This window comes from Cydia splendana, chromosome 12, assembly GCF_910591565.1.
Source record: "Cydia splendana chromosome 12, ilCydSple1.2, whole genome shotgun sequence".
Lineage (NCBI taxonomy): Eukaryota > Metazoa > Arthropoda > Insecta > Lepidoptera > Tortricidae > Cydia > Cydia splendana.
Window position 1 is genome coordinate 7,835,133 of NC_085971.1, and position 16,596 is coordinate 7,851,728.

Genomic DNA, 16,596 nt, shown 5'->3' on the forward strand with positions numbered 1-16,596 from the left:
TATATAGGTTTTATTTATTAGTTCTTAACAATGAGATCTGATGTGGCTTCTTATTTTAACTTTACGTGTAGGTACAATGATTGTCAGAGATTTTTACGATATATTTAAAAATATAAATATTAAGAATAACAAAAATGTCACATATATCATTAGATCCAATTAAATTATACAACAAGTGCAGTGCTCATGTTTTTAATTAAAACAATAAATATTGCGTGATCTGTTTTTAATCTGATTGCTGATATAAATAGTTTCATAACGAAGATTACCTCTTCTTATTGATATCGTGTTTAGATAGATGAACGATTATAACTGACAATATACTAAAAATAAAGATAAATGGCACAAGACACTACTCAAATGCTAATTTGGAAAATAAGTTGATTTTATATTTGCCCCACATGTAATAGGTAACAGGTTATAACAATTCTAAGTAAAGATTACGCATAAAAAGGTAACATACAGTACTTGTAAGTTACAGATTTAAGGGTTAGTTAGATGCTTCTATACAAATCCCGCCAATCCCGGGGTAAATTCGGTTCTTTGTGTTATTTGAGACTGATATAAGTAATTTGTTATACAAATAGCAACATATGAGATAAGAGTCACTCTAATTGTAAGCACAGTAGTTAATGCGGGCCGATTAATATAGGTATAATAAGCATTTATCTGGATCAAATCCTAGGACAACCAGCTCATAGTCGCAAATGTTTTTGTGTTTGTAATTGTGAGTACTGTGTTGAAAGCGTTATAAAATAGCTTGCTGTTGCATTCCAATTTCTATATACATACGTACATCTTTAGAATAAGTTTGTTATCCATTCTGTCATGAACAACTCACAACATTGACATTTTCTGTAACAGCGGTCGGAGATCGCAAGTCATCGGAGGCGGAGGAAAGCGGGCGGCGCGGCGGGTCGCGCGCGTCCAGCGTGTCGGACGAGGGCGGCTTCAACGAGCCCTCGCCGGAGGTGGTGGCGCGCCTGCGCCCCGCCGACTACCGCGAGCCGCCCGCGCCCGCGCCGCTCACGCAAGACCACCGCGACGCCGAGCGTGCGCGCTCCGACCCTGACACGCTGTCGGTCCTGCAGCAGGTAATATCTACCTCATCGCATGCTCGACTCTAACCCCCTCGGGTTCCTCGCCTATGCCTATACCCAACTGATCATTGGGTGAAGAACGGTTGAAGAAGAACCCGAGGACCACAGACCGCAGGCTCCGAGCGCGTACAGTCAATGACGCAAACCGACATGGATTTGAATGGCCAATCTATGGCGGCCGTCGTCAGCGTCAAGCGCCGCGCTTTTCGTGACCGAGACGAACCCTAGTCCAAGTGTTATAGGTCCGAGCTTCATAAGTGGATCGGGCCTGAATCTGCTACTAATTTGGCTGCTAATAGTGTTAGTAGTTTTCAAGCAGCCGAGAGCCTCTAACGGCCTGGCCACGGCATCGTGCTACTGGCTTCGGCTAAGCCGACAACCATAGGTTGGAGCAAGACACAGCGATCGGAGCTTTCGTTCTCACTTATGGTTGTCGCCTTAGCCGAAGCCAGTCGCGCAATGTCGTGGCCAGGCCGTAACTCGGCTTACCAACCTAACTTTAGATGATAATTTGGATCAAATTCCTTATGCATAACAATATATATTTTGTCTTGTATACTTTTCAGGATTCGGGAGTAGTAGTGAGTGAAGCTAGTCAAGGCTCCATAGAGGTGCTCGACAAATCGACCACTAGCCAATGGAGCGTATCGGAAGCGGAGCCGTCGGGTGACCGCGTCGCTGAAGCGGGCGCGGAGGCGGAGGCGGACGGCCGTTGGGACGACCCCGACGCGGGCAAGCAGCCCGACAGCATGACGCCCGACGAGGCTGAAATCTTGCTTAGCTCTAGGTAAATTGTCATGCACTTTACGCACTTTTCCATGTCGTAGTCATTTCGAAAGTTCTTGCACACAATAACTATCTTAAATTAAATCTACATACATAAATAAAGTATGGCTGACGAAAAACATGAAATTGGAATTTAGAAAATACAATGAATTACACGGCAATACTGTACGTGGTTATGCATACATTTTTATCAGTTGTCTTGGCGCATATAGAATCAGGAATACATTATTACACACACATTTCTGCTGATATCTTAATGTATCAGCTATTATTTTTGCACTTTAAGGGTTTATTCCATGTTTAAAGGACCGTATATATTAAGCTCGCGTAGCATTGCAATGCCTAGAAAAATCGTATACCCCGGGGCTATGATCACAACCCGCAACGCCTTGAAGCATCATTGACGATGAAAGGGTTCGCATACGGGTCCGTTTCAGCCGTTATCGAGCGGGCTCGACACGCTTCACGCGAATAACGGAATGCATACACCAACAGTTTCCAACTTCGTCCGTCACACTTCATTACTCATTCACGTGCACCACACGATCAATCATTATGTAACACTTTTTTACACGCCAGTAGCAGGGTTTTTTTTGTAAGCTAAGAAAATCGTGTATAAGTATGTAATTGCTATTAAAGGTGCAGATAGATCTCAAACCTATTTGTATTCACATTCTCATACGGGTGGTCAATTTCTTCATAACAAACGGGGGGAGCTAGTCTGAATCTCTTAAAGTTTAGTATTTCCATACAACACCTGTCGGCTGTCGCATTGTAGCTATTATTATTATGTTCTAAAACCATATTATTATTTATGATCATTGTTTATTACTGCGATGTTACATTAAAAGGAAAGTTACAAACTCAAATTTTCTAGAGAAATTATGCTCACGCGGCATTTACCCCAAAAGGTAGCAAAATTGTTTCGCGACCATTTGGCGTTCTTGTACTGAATATGTTTGTGCCGCACACTGGTGGACTTCCGCCTTTACAGGCACAGTCATACATTACAAGAGAGTTCTCTAGAATTGAATGATAGAGGGAATGACCATACCGACGGTTGACAATGACTACTCGTTCGACAAAACTTTGTTACGTACAAGCGAAGGCTCAAATCTATCTGCACCTTAAAAATGTTTCTATTTTTAATGATTCTTGATATATATAGCACCACTGTATTTTTTACTGAAAATGTTGACAGCTGCAATTCTCTATCTTTGCATGATGGCACTTTTCAGTTTCACTCTTTCTTATACTCCTTACAATATTAATTGTGCTAATGTAATTTAATATTTATAATTTGTAACACTGTTTATATTTCCTTGATGCAAAATTATATTTCGGGTGTTTCTGTTTTGCACTCTATAGAAGTGATCGTAATTTAACGTGAGTTTTGTCTTGTCCACGAACCCTTGATTTGTTTTAGTACCTCTGTAAAAGGTCTACGTAAAAAAACATTAGGATTCCTACGAATTATAGAATACTTAGTAACTAAAGCACGCGGTTGTTTTATGCAATAAATGCAGCGTTAAACGCAATGCGTTTGCCGCACACCCATTTTACATCAGATAATCTAATCTAAATAATAAAAGAAAAGGTTCAGGTCGTGTCACACCAGAAGGTTAAGGAGTTGACAGAGGATCGGACGAGTTGGAGATTCCTCCACCGACAAGAGCACAGCTCTTAAATATAGAGAAGAAGAGAGAATCTAAATTACACTACTTTGTTTTACGCGGTAAACGCGTAAACATGGTCTCATCGCAAGATCAGCGCTGGAAGTCGCCAGCAACATGCTGAGATGGGGCCATTTCGTGACACTTTATTTTTCACTATGTTTTTTCTATGTATGTCTATTGTCTGTGTGATTACGAATAAAAAACTATTCTATTATATTCTATTGTCATTTTTTCAACATTCCGTTGACGCATGCGTTCAACGCTGCGTCTATCGCATAAAATAACCGCGCGCTATAGTTTTTGTAATCCGGTATAATTTGACGGCACTGTTTTCCAGCCGCCTACTTTCATAATATTGACAGTGGGATCTATCATTTTAGTATCATGGAAATAAAAACAGATATAGGATGGAGTTGTCCTGTCGATCGGTACGACGGTACTATTTTGTTTATCTTCGCGTCTGATGTAGCGTGACATGCTTGAGTAATTAAATGTTGTATTTTTATTATTTGCATGCTGCCTGTGCGCACAACGCTTCTATTGCCTGATCAAATTCGCAGTATTCTGGAGAAAAAACTTAGGTAAGCGTGCCGTAATTGTAATGTTTTATTTCCTTCTCTATTTCTTATAGAAGTATGCTCCTTCTTACTTGAAGTCTGATAACTTTTTACCCGATGAAATCCAATTATCTTTTTTTGATGTAAAGCCACAATTTGTTGGAAAGATCGATAAAAGTTATTTTAGTCAACTACAACGTTGGTATACATAGATGAACAGTAACCTGCAAAAGTGCATGGACACATTATGAATGGAATTGATTCATAAAGTGGCCATACAATTTTGCAGCTCGGTGTGGAGTAGATAGAGCTCTGAAATCGAAGTAAAAATTATGTAATGAAAATGACAATTCTGCTAGTTAGGGGGCATTCTCAATATGCACTTTCGCTAATGTAGGTATATTTCACACAAAAACACTATTTAAGGGGCCCACTGATTAACAGTCCTCCGGATGGCATCCTGCCTGTCAGTTGTTCGGAACTGTCAACTTTTTGTTCTAACTGACAGGTCGATTCCGTCCGGCGGACTGTTAATCAGTGGGACCCTTACTATCTAAGATTGTACATCCTTTATGTATCATCGTCGCACACAGCGTTTGGAGCATTAGGTTACGGATTATATTATCAGGTACCATAGGGCTACCGCCAATACCGAAAATCGTCAATTGCGGGCATTTTTCTCTGTCACTCTAATTACGCCTTCATTGGAGTAAAAGAGTAAGATCCCCGCAATTTGCGAATTTCGGTTTTCGCGGTAGCCCCTCAGGATTTAATCCGTTTTTCTGGACCGAAACATAATCCTAAGGCAAGCTTTACATTAGATGCGGATCCTCACGCTGCTCCGGTCTGCTATATACGTGCATAGCGCTGTCTCGCTCACATACCGAAGCCGCGTGTGGATAGGCATCAGTGTGATAATCGCTAAACAGAGTGTAACTTACCTTGTGTGGCACAGACAAGAGGCGCTGCTGTCGGACGAGCAGGCGCAGGAGATCGTGGCGATGCTGTCGCCGCACCCGCCGCAGGACAACGGCGTCTCGCTCAACGACAGCTACCAGTCCGTGCTCTCCTACGAGAGGTAACTATCACTCCACATATTAGCTGCTTTGTTACTGCACACCGTTGTATGGGGACCTTGCACTTTGAGACTATGCGCTGAAACTTGGCACAGTTGATTCTTAGCTGGTCTTGAGCAGATACAGACCGGGAGCCGTCGAGAGCCACCTCTCATTTAGTGGGGAGGGGAAGGGGGAAATTTCGACGCTGCCGCGCTTCACTTGGAGCAACATTTCTCTAAAACTATACCTATTAGGGAATGTAATATATCATTTTCGGATAAATTAAGGATGAGAAATCTAGTTTTGGAACAAAAACAATGCACTTACTAACAAAAAAAAAAGCATAAAGTAGAAAAGACTAAAAAACGTATTTTTGATTTTTTCATAATTACCAATTTTTTTGTAAAAGTGTAGCAGGAATCTGAAAACAAAAAATACAGTCGTAAAGCTACACTTATTACGTTTAAGAAAATATATAGTTTAATATACAAAACTATTGATAAATGGGAGATAAAAAATAATATTAAGCGTGGGTCAGAGTGATCTCAATACAAAATATTATGAATGTGGGAAAGTTACTTATAATTTGTTCTACAATCGTTTATTTTTCTTGTTTTTCGTAAATAACTCGTAAACGGTAGCCCACAGCCAAAAAATATCTCTTACGTAAATAATCTGTTTCAGATTTCTTATAAAATAAGTACTACTGTTTTTCGCTACCATCAATATTAAAAAAAATATTGAAGGGAGAAAATAAATACTTAGGTCCCCTTTTTTAGTCATTCGTAAATAACTCGTAAACGAAGGCCAATAGCAAAAAAAATTTTAGTACATGAATAATTTACATAAAATTTCCTACAAAAAAGGTCATTCGAACTTTTTCGCTAGGATCAATATTAAAAACGATATTAAAGAGAGAAAATAAATTCTAAGGTCCCCTTTTTAAATATTGATCCTAGCGAAAAAGTTTGAATAACCTTTTTTGTAGGAAATTTTATGCTAATTATTCTTGTGTTAAAATATTTTTTGCTATTGGACATCCTTTACGAGTTATTTACGAATGACTAAAAAAGAGGACCTTAGTATTTATTTTCTCCCTTCAATATTTTTTTTAATATTGATCTTAGCGAAAAAAAGGAGCACTTATTTTATAAGAAATCTGAAACAGATTATTTACGTAAAAGATATTTTTTTGCTGTGGGCTACCGTTTACGAGTTATTTACGAAAAACTAAAAAAATAAACGATTGTAGAACAAATTATAAGTAACTTTCCCACATTAATAATATTTTGTATTGAGATCACTCTGGCCCACGCTTAATATTATTTTTTATCTCCCATTTATCAACAGTTTTGTATAATAAACTATATATTTTCTTAAACGTAATAAGTGTAGCTTTACAACTATATTTTTTGTTTTCAGATTCCTACTACACTTTAAAAAAAAAATTGGTAATTATGAAAAAATCCAAGATACGTTTTTTTGTCTTTTCTGCTTTATGTTTTTTTTTTGTTAGAAAGTGCATTGTTTTGGTTCCAAAAAAAATTCCTCATCCTTAATTTAACCGAAAATGATATATCACATGCCCTAATAGGTACAGTTTTAGAGAAATGTTGCTCCAAGTGAAGCGCGGCGGCGTCGAACTTCCCCCCCTCCCCCCCACTAAATGAGACGTGGCTCTCGAGGTCTCCCGGTCTGTATCTGCTCATGACCAGCTAAGAATCAACTGTGCCAAGTTTCAGCGCATAGTCACAAAGTGCAAGGTGTCGTGCACTAACAAACTAGCTATATACTTAGGTTTACCGTTTAAAGCAGGGGGAACATATTTCCCACCTAATTTTGAACTTTTCTTCAAAGTGATATGGTTCAATTTTGCATTAAGTGTTAACTGTAACGGTTGGTAACAAGTCGTTATGGTCAGCTACGGATTGATTGAATAAAGTAATTTTATTCTTAAAATTTAGCTAGCTTATACTACAACCGCGTGTCCGCGCAAGTTTTTTACTGAACTGCCTGAGATAATGTGGTAGACCTACAGTAATTATTATTATTTCATAAAAATAGGCAAATTAATGATAAAATGTGATGTGATGACAAAGGATACACATAATTCTTTGGGACTGCTCAGTCGATTATGCTATACAACTTTGGAAGCGAATACCCCATATTATGAAGTTCGTGTTATAAATCTTTATCAATATATTTGCAGCATGCAGTCAGTGGACGAGAGCTACGAGTTCGTGTCGCTAGAGGGCGAGGCGGCCTTAGCCGGCGGCGACCGCAAGACCTCCCCGCCGGAGCCCACCGTGTTCGACCACTACCCGCCGCAGGCGCTGCGCGAGCTGGCCGAGGAGAACGGCATACACTACTTCGAGGACGGACACTTTTATACCGAGGTGAGCCTCTAGTATCATACAGTAGACGAGAGCTACGAGGTGTCGCTAGAGGGCGAGGCGGCCTTAGCCGGCGGCGACCGCAAGACCTCCCCGCCGGAGCCCACCGCCACCCAGAGCGGCATACACTACTTCGAGGACGGACACTTTTATACCGAGGTAGGCCTCTACGGATTAGACTACGGTCACAGAATAAATAATACCTGCCTGCCGGCCTAGCCAAGGTTACAATCGCTATCGCTTCGACAACGAAAAGCATTATGTCTCTCTATCACTCTTCCATATTAGTATGACAGTGACAGTTGCGTTTCGATCGCTACGAAGCGTAAGCGATTGGCGTCTTGGCTACGCGGCCTGTTACGATTAGGACAGATATGACCGCTAGGTGGCGCAAGCGCCACGTGCGGCCTATAGCTGGCCGCCAAAATTTGTGCGGGATGGATGTACTTACAGCTACTTGTTGCGAGGCGACGAAATCGCGGAGTGAGCCACGGTATCGATTTTTAACGCAATAGGACCAGGACCAGTTCAATATGGCGCCAGCTTTTTAAAATCACATGAAATGACTTCCTGACGCGGATATCTGACGGTTACATAATGAAGATGAGACTTCTAGTATCTAAGTACAGGTTGATTCACGAAAGCTGGCATGAATGGAATGAACCAAACTTTGATTGTATGAGTGACACCCGTATCGGTATACAGTCAGAGCCACCATTGGTTAATGTCCTACACAGATATCTTCATTCACTCATTCATTCCATTCGTGCCAGCTCTTGTGAATCGACCTGTAGTAATAGTGGTTGGGCTGAGAGTTGTTGTAAGTCGCCAAAAGATGACGTTAATCCGGCTACTTATTGTAGTGAGTTATAACTTATAATACTAGTGGCTCTGTGAGCTGTAGACCTCGCGAGCAGAGCTTGAAATAACATGGTGCTAAGAGCTTTAAATACACCGTGTTTTTTTTGATTTCCGTTAATTTCAAGGGTGCATTCCTGAGCTTAAATCAAGTAACTTTCTCAAAGACACCGATGTTCTAATTAAGTCCATTTCGGAGATAATCCATAATTTATTTTTTTACTATAAGGCCTCTACAAGCGTGTACACTTGCCTTAGGGCCGGCTTACATATTGATTAGTGTTTAGAATGAGTTCATACATTTGCTACTAAACTTAAGTACAATCTCGGTCGATTGATGTACGAAATGACATTGATATGTCACAGATTTCAATTGTTTGGTTGAGTTAAATGTAATGCCCGTGTTACAACAACGCTATATGCTACATTTAATTACTTTTTAAACAAAAAAAAAACAAAAAAGAAAACAAAAAAAATTTTTTTTTTTGAAAATTAACTATGCCATTTAGTTCTTATAAACGTACTTAACTATACCCCGAAGTTAACGGAATTCAATAAAAACACGGTGTATAGTAAATTAAAGAAAAACAATACGAAATTGATGTGTAAAAAAATACAAAAAGTTATAATATCCCAGCATACAATTACTGAGGATCGAACCCAGACCCTCTGTGCAAACAGAAAAAGCGAACGTTTACAAACTGAGCCAAATAGTTCTTAGATGGGTTGACGAAATTTAGCTACTCCTTCTCAAATTAAAATTAGTTAAAATTAAATATCTAAATACCGCCTAAACCAGCGATAATTTTTTTCTGCATTTTTTGCTATTAACTCTGTAAACATGTTTCAAAAAGAAAAAAGTCTTATGATATCGATACGACTATTTGTTTAGGCGCCAGGTATCACGACTCCGCCATTTTTAAAAATTTCCAAAAACCGGATTGACAAAAAAATTTTATTTAGTCATAAAATTCGGTCACAAAATTTCACGAGAATCGGTTAAGAATTGCGACCTGTAGAGGAGAACATCCGGACATACGAAAGCAAAATGCCCGAGTCAAAACGTAGACCTTCGCTTCGCTTCGGTCAATAAAGAAACAGTTCAACTTAACAACAAAAATCGGTTTTCCTATTTTTAAGTTGATAATCTTTCGGCATATTTTAGAAAACAGTTCAACTTAACAACAAAAATCGGTTTTCCTATTTTTAAGTTGAGAATCTTTCGGCATATTTTAGACTAGTGTCGTGAATGAAACACTCAAACAATAAATTGCCATATATTTCAGGTGGCTGGTCTTCCGCCTATCGAAGAAGATGAGGACGATGAATATTACACACCGCCTGTATTCGTTAAGATGAACAGAAAAGTTAAATTCAGGTAAAACACTTTTATTATTTTAATCTTTACCCAAAAATCTTATTCAAAATCTACTTTATATGGTGGTAATATAGTTGTGGACGGCTGATAGTGCAACTCTTTTTATTTAAATACGAAAATTTGGATTTTTTTATTAGATCGGAATGTAAACATAGATCTTACCTCCACTGACGCTTTTAAGCAACTTTTTCAAGCAGATAGTGTTCCCTTCCGCACGTAATTCTCATTAACGGGACTATACGGTTGTCTTTTACTATGGACAGTCAGCAGCAGAAGTTGCTAAGCGGGCGTGGTGTTCAAAATTACCTTGACGCGCTCTTATTCTCTTAACAATAAAGCCGCGTCAAGATAATTTTGAACACCTCGCCCGCTTAGCAACTATTGTTACTGACTGGACCTGGCCTAAACTTAGCGTATTATATTCCAGTACGAACCCGATGCAAGTGTTCTCCACGCACTCGGTGCGCGAGTACGACCGCCGCAACGAGGACGTGGACCCCGTGGCCGCGTCCGCCGAGTACGAGCTCGAGAAGCGAGTCGAAAAGATGCACGTGTTCCCGGTCGACTTGCTAAAGGGGGCCGACGGGCTGGGCCTCTCAATCATTGGTAATTTGAGCCTTATCTCTTGTAACATAAGGTTGAGATCGCAACGAGGACGTGGATCCGGTGGCCGCGTCCGCCGAGTACGAGCTCGAGAAGCGAGTCGAGAAGATGCACGTGTTCCCGGTCGACTTGCTGAAGGGGGCCGACGGGCTGGGCCTCTCAATCATTGGTAATTTGAACCTTATCTTATGTGATATAAGGTTGAGAACGACTGCAACGAGGACGTGTGGTTTTCCACATTATATATTTAATTAACAATGATGTTTACAGGAATGGGTGTCGGCGCCGATGCGGGCTTAGAAAAATTGGGCATATTCGTTAAAACTATCACTGAAAGCGGAGCCGCCGCGCGCGACGGACGCATACAAGTCAACGACCAGATCATCGAGGTTGACGGCAAAAGTCTGGTAAATAACATCACTATTCCACAATTTACTGTACGACCCAAACTAGCGAGCGGACAGGGATATAATCTGTGCAGCGTACACTCAAATCGTTCGCATACATTTGCATGTGTGAATATAAACGTCATCCGACTCGCACCAGGGCTAACCCCTGGTCGAATGTCTGCCGAGTTCGGACATATATATTTTGATATCCACGTTATTTAGACTAATTTTACCTTCCTGAATCTGAATTTGCTATTTGGCCACGCGAAATATTGAAGTAAGATATTTATAATGCTGAAATTGGTCAAAACCTTTGTCCCGTTTTTTGACTACTCAAGCTAAGATGTAGCTCTGCTAGCTGTACTCAAGGTAGCATTCGCCTCTTACCAATATTATCTGTTGAAGGAGATGAATGTGTTTTTTTATTATAACCTAAAATCAATTTTAATATAATATTTTTTGATATTCCATTTATAGGTAGGTGTTACCCAAGCCTACGCCGCGTCAGTGCTACGAAATACGTCAGGACCAGTGAAGTTTCTCATCGGTCGCGAGAAGGACCCTGAAAACAGCGAAGTGGCCCATCTCATACGGCAATCTTTGGCAGCTGATAAAGAGAGGGAGGACAGGTATGATCATATTTTTAGTTGGCATTGGACCTATTTGAGTCGGGATTTAGATCGGTTGAATTGCAGCAGTGGGGAGGTTAGGTATAATCAAGTTAAACTCCCTCGGCTGCGTACACGCGGCTCATATTCATATAACTGGATCAAGTAAAGGGATACTTGCGTGAGCAGTATACTAACGTGTATATTTGCATGCATGTTAGAAATAATGCTTTTTCAATAAATTTGAAATCCGTCGCGTACTATAGAGTGACATGGCGGCCCTAGTTACTATGTGCGTGGACGTAGCTTCATTCACGGCGCGCGATATTAACACGCCGCCTATAGGCAAACTAGCGAGCTGTGTCGCGTCGTCTCGAGGATGATCCGGCGCGGCGCGACCAGTGCGCATACCGCCAACATCGAACAACGTTATTTGCCTCTGTCGCTCGAATATGCAAGAGGTGTATAGATAGTAAATAGCCGATAATGAGTTTTCGATATTGGCGGGAGGGCCTCAGGTCCGCAGTTTTTACGGCCCTTTTATCTCGGCCTTATTCGTTTAGCGCGCCAGCGCCGGTATCTCATGCGGATATTTGTGGTTGTCGAGTATTGATGCATGTTTGTTCCGTCAGGGCGGTGCGCTCGGGCGCGCGGCGCGCGGCGCCGGAGCGGTCGTCGCCGCCGCCCGCGCCCGCCGAGCCCGCTCCTGTCACAAACATCCCCGAGGTGTCCGAGCTGCGCGCGTTGCTGCACGAGGTATCTACTATACACCATTTATACTACATTATATATAGTACTTAGGTTCTGAGAGGAAACGCCATTCTATAAAGGACCATGATGACTACGACCATCTTATTGACCGAGTGGAGCAGCGAAGGTCTCCGTTTTCGTATATCCGTTCTCATCTACGGGGCGCATTTCTCGACTGATTCTTTTGAAATTTTGTGAGCGGGTTTGATCATTATAAAAAAAAGTAACGTGTTGTACTCCGGGAGTGCCGGCAGAACTGAAAACTCAATGACATTGTAACAGTTTTTCGATCGGGTCACGTGTCCGTTTTACGTCTTACGAATCTTACGGTCACGTGACCTGTCGCGAGTTTAACATTTTTTTCCCGTCGCAAAACGTGCACAGCGCCGCTAAAGAAGTGTTCACTTCAAAAAATTTGTCGATTCGATTCATAAATTTTTCAAAACGGTGAGCCATGGGGGCTCGCGAGGTTTTGTCTCGCCGCGCCCCAGCAGAGTCCATGTTGCACTTTATAATGTTATTACATATATGTAAATATCTTGTAATACCATGGTTGGCATCTAATAAATGATATCGTTACGTGAAATTGAAGTAAAAGCGCTGTGGATTAATTGAACCGTGTCTTTGCGAGGTGGTGGGCATGGAGGCGGGCGGCGCGCCGGCGGCGGAGGTGGCGGCGCGCGTGCGCGCGTGGTGCGCGGCGCGCGCGCCCGACGACGGCGCCCTGGCGCGCGCCGCCGACACCGCGCAGCAAGCGCAGCGCAAGTACGACAAGGTCGGCCAGCTTTTTTTATTCTCTCTTTGTCGATTGAAAGCCTTCGAAGTATGTATGTAGTTATGACACTTTATTGCACATAAACAAGTTTACACAAACTAGACGTAACAAAGTAAAAGATATGAGTATGTGTACAGTCACCACACGGGATTTTTATGGTCATGTTATGTTAGGGTTTTTGCTAAATTGGAAATTATATAGCCTAGTATTTAAGTAATTACAACAAATTTAGATAGGATCCTAAATGGCGCAACAATCGCGGAGCGTGATGGTACAAAGGCGAATATATCTCTAATAGAAATCTCTTTCAGCTAACTTTTGAGAAAATGAGAGAGAAACAAACACTAAAAGGTAAAACATAACTAAATATGAACATAATTTTGGACACGTACATCGTACAGTCGCCATCAGATATATCGGAGCGGCCAAGGCGCTCCCAAATATCTGAACACGCCTCTATTGTCAAGGCGTTAGAGTGCGTGTTCAGATATTTTTGAGCACCTTGGCCGCTCCGATGTATATGATGGCGACTGTACCCTACCCGACTACATAACTGAAAAGTGATCACGTTGCAGGCCCGGCGCGCGCTCCGCGAGTGGCGCCGCACTCGCGCCATGGTGCGCGCGCGCGAGGAGTGGTGGAGCAGCAACGCGCGCGACGCGCACCGCGAGTACGCCTGCGCGCTGTCCGCGCTGCACGAGCGCGTCGCAAGGCTCGAGGTTCTGCTGCTGGTGAGTACGCTACGGACAAAATTTCGGCCTAAAAAGCCGATGTTCCATTTAACACGTTCACAACCTCTCTGGTGTTGAGGATATCCATGGGAGACTGTTATCGCTTACCATCAGGCGATTACACGCTTTTCGCGATTCGTCTAACGCGCTTTTACGAATCGCTACTTGCATGCGTATAGTACTATTTAGTGCATATGAACATCCATTTGCGAGCTTTTTGAGGCGCATACGCTACACTAGGATCCTAGTACTATACGCATGCAAGTAGCGATTCGTATAAATAACACATACACATAGAAGTATACTTCTAGTTGCAAATTGTACCTCTTTCTTGTACGCCAGCGAATATGATCTTAAACCTGTATCAGCCTTTTCGACGCCGTGTCAAACACAAAAGCTGTCACTCGGACGCCACGGCACCCAAGTGTCAAAACTGAAATTGAACTTTATGCATATCGTCAGGTGACAAGCAAAAGTCACTAATTACTAAAAATCTACCTTCTTTTAGTACTAATATGATTCACTATGGCTATGAACTTGTGGTGGGAATTAGTAAGTTTTGCTTGTCACCTGACGATATGCACGTAGGTCTATGTTGCTCTGTGGTCTGTGACCGATTAATCGGTCTTTGGCGTTAGACCTGCGGTGCGGATATATCGGTCATTGGCGTCCAAAAGGTTAATTGTAATGTGATCTCTCAGGAAACGCAGAAGAAAGCCGGGCTACCGGTGATGCTGCCGCACGAACCGTCCGCGCGCCGCGAGACGCCGCCACTACCGCGACGTCCCGACCCCGACCCTCTGCTCATCAACGGTTAGTTTATAGCTCACATGACAAGTTATACATCTGCAATATAAAGTTAAATGTGTTTAATAAAAACAAATAATACATAAAAAAGAAAACTATAAAATAGTGGTGACGTATAAACGTTAATTATGAATAAGTTACAATACGTAGGTAATTGTTTATAGTTAACCCTATATTATTAATGCAAGTTTTGAAATTTTGCTGCAGTACCGGACAATTACATAACATATTTTATGAAAATTTAACTTGACAATCGACCTACGACGATTAACCTACATGTTAATTTATTTGTCAGACCCCTGGAGCTCCGACAGCGACCTGTCCGACTTGTCGCCCATAGAGGACGAGTACGCCAAGGTGGACAAGTCAGCTCGGCGGGAGCGCGAGGCGCGCGAGCGGGAAGCGCCGGACATCGGTGACGTCACCGTGTCGGAACCTGAGCCTAAGGTGACAGTTATTCTATTCCTCTCACTCAGATTGAGCACTGCTAAATATACTCGTAAAATTCAAGTGCGTACAGATTGGTGAATGCCATTCGCGAACAGATCGCGATGGACCATACGCGCCCCACGAGGCTGGCCGAAACTTAATTTTAGTGTGCAACCGCGCGGTATCATTTGCGCTCCGCCAACTCACAGTATAAAATAGCGACGCGCCGGCGTACTTACACTCAGCAGCAGAAGTTGCTAAGCGGGCGAGGTCTTCAAAATGATCTTGACTTTATTGTTAATAGAATAAGAGCGTGTCAAGGTAATTTTTAACACATCGCGCGCTTAGCAACTTCTGCTTCTGACTGTACGGGACCTAACAGCTTGCGCGCATTTGTTATTTCGATTCGTCGTGAGGGTACAGCGCACAAATGGTGCAATCATGAAATCTACTCGTACGTTACGTTAATATTATCGGTATTATCCGTTCATCAGGTCGTGGATGCCCGGCCGGTGAACAGCGTGGCCCCTGCAGTGCAGCCCGCGGTCCCGGCGCCCGTGCCGATCTACGCCACGCCGCCGCACACGCCGCACGTGACGCCGCCCGCGCACCACGCCGCGCCCGTCACCAACGCGGACACCACGTGAGTACAGACTACGTGGACGCCTGCTGGTGAACAGCTGGCTCCTTCAGTGCAGGCTGCGGTGGCGCCCGGGCCGATCTACACTACACCACCGCGTTGTATCAAGATTTTCTTTTCGTTCCTGCCCAGTAGTAGCTAGCATGCGGTCTAATTTTAATTGTGAAATTAAGTAGGTTTATACATTTTTTAAGTCTTTTTCGTTATCTACGCGGCGGCGGACGAGAATAACTCAACTGTTTCATTAGATAGTCTTGATATATTTATTGCAAAAAGGGTTAATTACATTTCTTAGCATTAGGTTAGTGATTCCACCTTGTCCGCCTGTGTTTCAATACCAAGAAACGTGCACACCCATAAGGCAAACCTTGGAAATATGATAAATAATGGCGGCGTATATTTGCAGCGCAGACACAGCAGGTGCGCCGGTAGCGACGGCGTCCCGCGAGCTGGACGCGGCCGTGCCGCGCGGCGGGCCGCTGCTGGACACCTCGGCGCACCGCGCGCGCACCGACCTGGCGCGCCACCGCCATCACGCGCCGCAGTCGCCGCACTCGCTCAGCAACGCCAGCTCCGTCAGTATACACTACACACGTAAACTTACCCTAGGCGAGGACCACGGAACGCACGCTCCGAACGTGCACGCTCGACGCTGACGCCGACCGTCATTTGTTTTGATTCAAGTATGGCAAGCGGTGCATCGCGGGAGCTGGACACGGCCACGCTCGGGGCCGTTACTATACTAGTATACTGCAAATACACCGCGCTCCATCTATATACACACATACTCTTGAGACCAATCAAAACGGGTCGTTTTTAAATGAAGACAAGCAGTGTGCATTTCTGTTGCCACTATAACCACATAAAAAAGGGAAAATTGTTCGGATTAAACCATCAAAGAGACGTATTTTTTTCTCTGGAACTGTAAAATATAAGGTTTCATTATTCTTTTACAGTATGACGGATTAGACGACTCGTATAACGACTCCGCGGACGAATCTCTAAGTGAATCCACATCGGGTGCGCCTACACACACAGGAGCACCCTCTGTAAGTAAC

The 16,596-nt window shown here is 42.8% G+C and overlaps 1 protein-coding gene across 1 annotated transcript in view; it reads left to right on the top strand.

Annotated features, from left to right (window-relative positions):
* LOC134795421 (uncharacterized) overlaps positions 1 to 16,596 on the top strand; it is a 39,164-nt gene that overhangs the window by 16,865 nt on the left and 5,703 nt on the right. Inside the window, exons 3-19 of the mRNA XM_063767260.1 lie at positions 865 to 1,094; positions 1,667 to 1,887; positions 4,123 to 4,143; positions 5,075 to 5,197; positions 7,387 to 7,573; positions 9,715 to 9,806; positions 10,234 to 10,412; positions 10,680 to 10,816; positions 11,276 to 11,427; positions 12,039 to 12,162; positions 12,788 to 12,931; positions 13,507 to 13,662; positions 14,364 to 14,475; positions 14,765 to 14,916; positions 15,393 to 15,541; positions 15,945 to 16,113; positions 16,495 to 16,587. Of these exons, the coding sequence (XP_063623330.1) occupies positions 865 to 1,094; positions 1,667 to 1,887; positions 4,123 to 4,143; positions 5,075 to 5,197; positions 7,387 to 7,573; positions 9,715 to 9,806; positions 10,234 to 10,412; positions 10,680 to 10,816; positions 11,276 to 11,427; positions 12,039 to 12,162; positions 12,788 to 12,931; positions 13,507 to 13,662; positions 14,364 to 14,475; positions 14,765 to 14,916; positions 15,393 to 15,541; positions 15,945 to 16,113; positions 16,495 to 16,587 (2,441 nt within the window). The remainder of the gene's footprint in view (positions 1 to 864; positions 1,095 to 1,666; positions 1,888 to 4,122; positions 4,144 to 5,074; positions 5,198 to 7,386; positions 7,574 to 9,714; positions 9,807 to 10,233; positions 10,413 to 10,679; positions 10,817 to 11,275; positions 11,428 to 12,038; positions 12,163 to 12,787; positions 12,932 to 13,506; positions 13,663 to 14,363; positions 14,476 to 14,764; positions 14,917 to 15,392; positions 15,542 to 15,944; positions 16,114 to 16,494; positions 16,588 to 16,596) is intronic.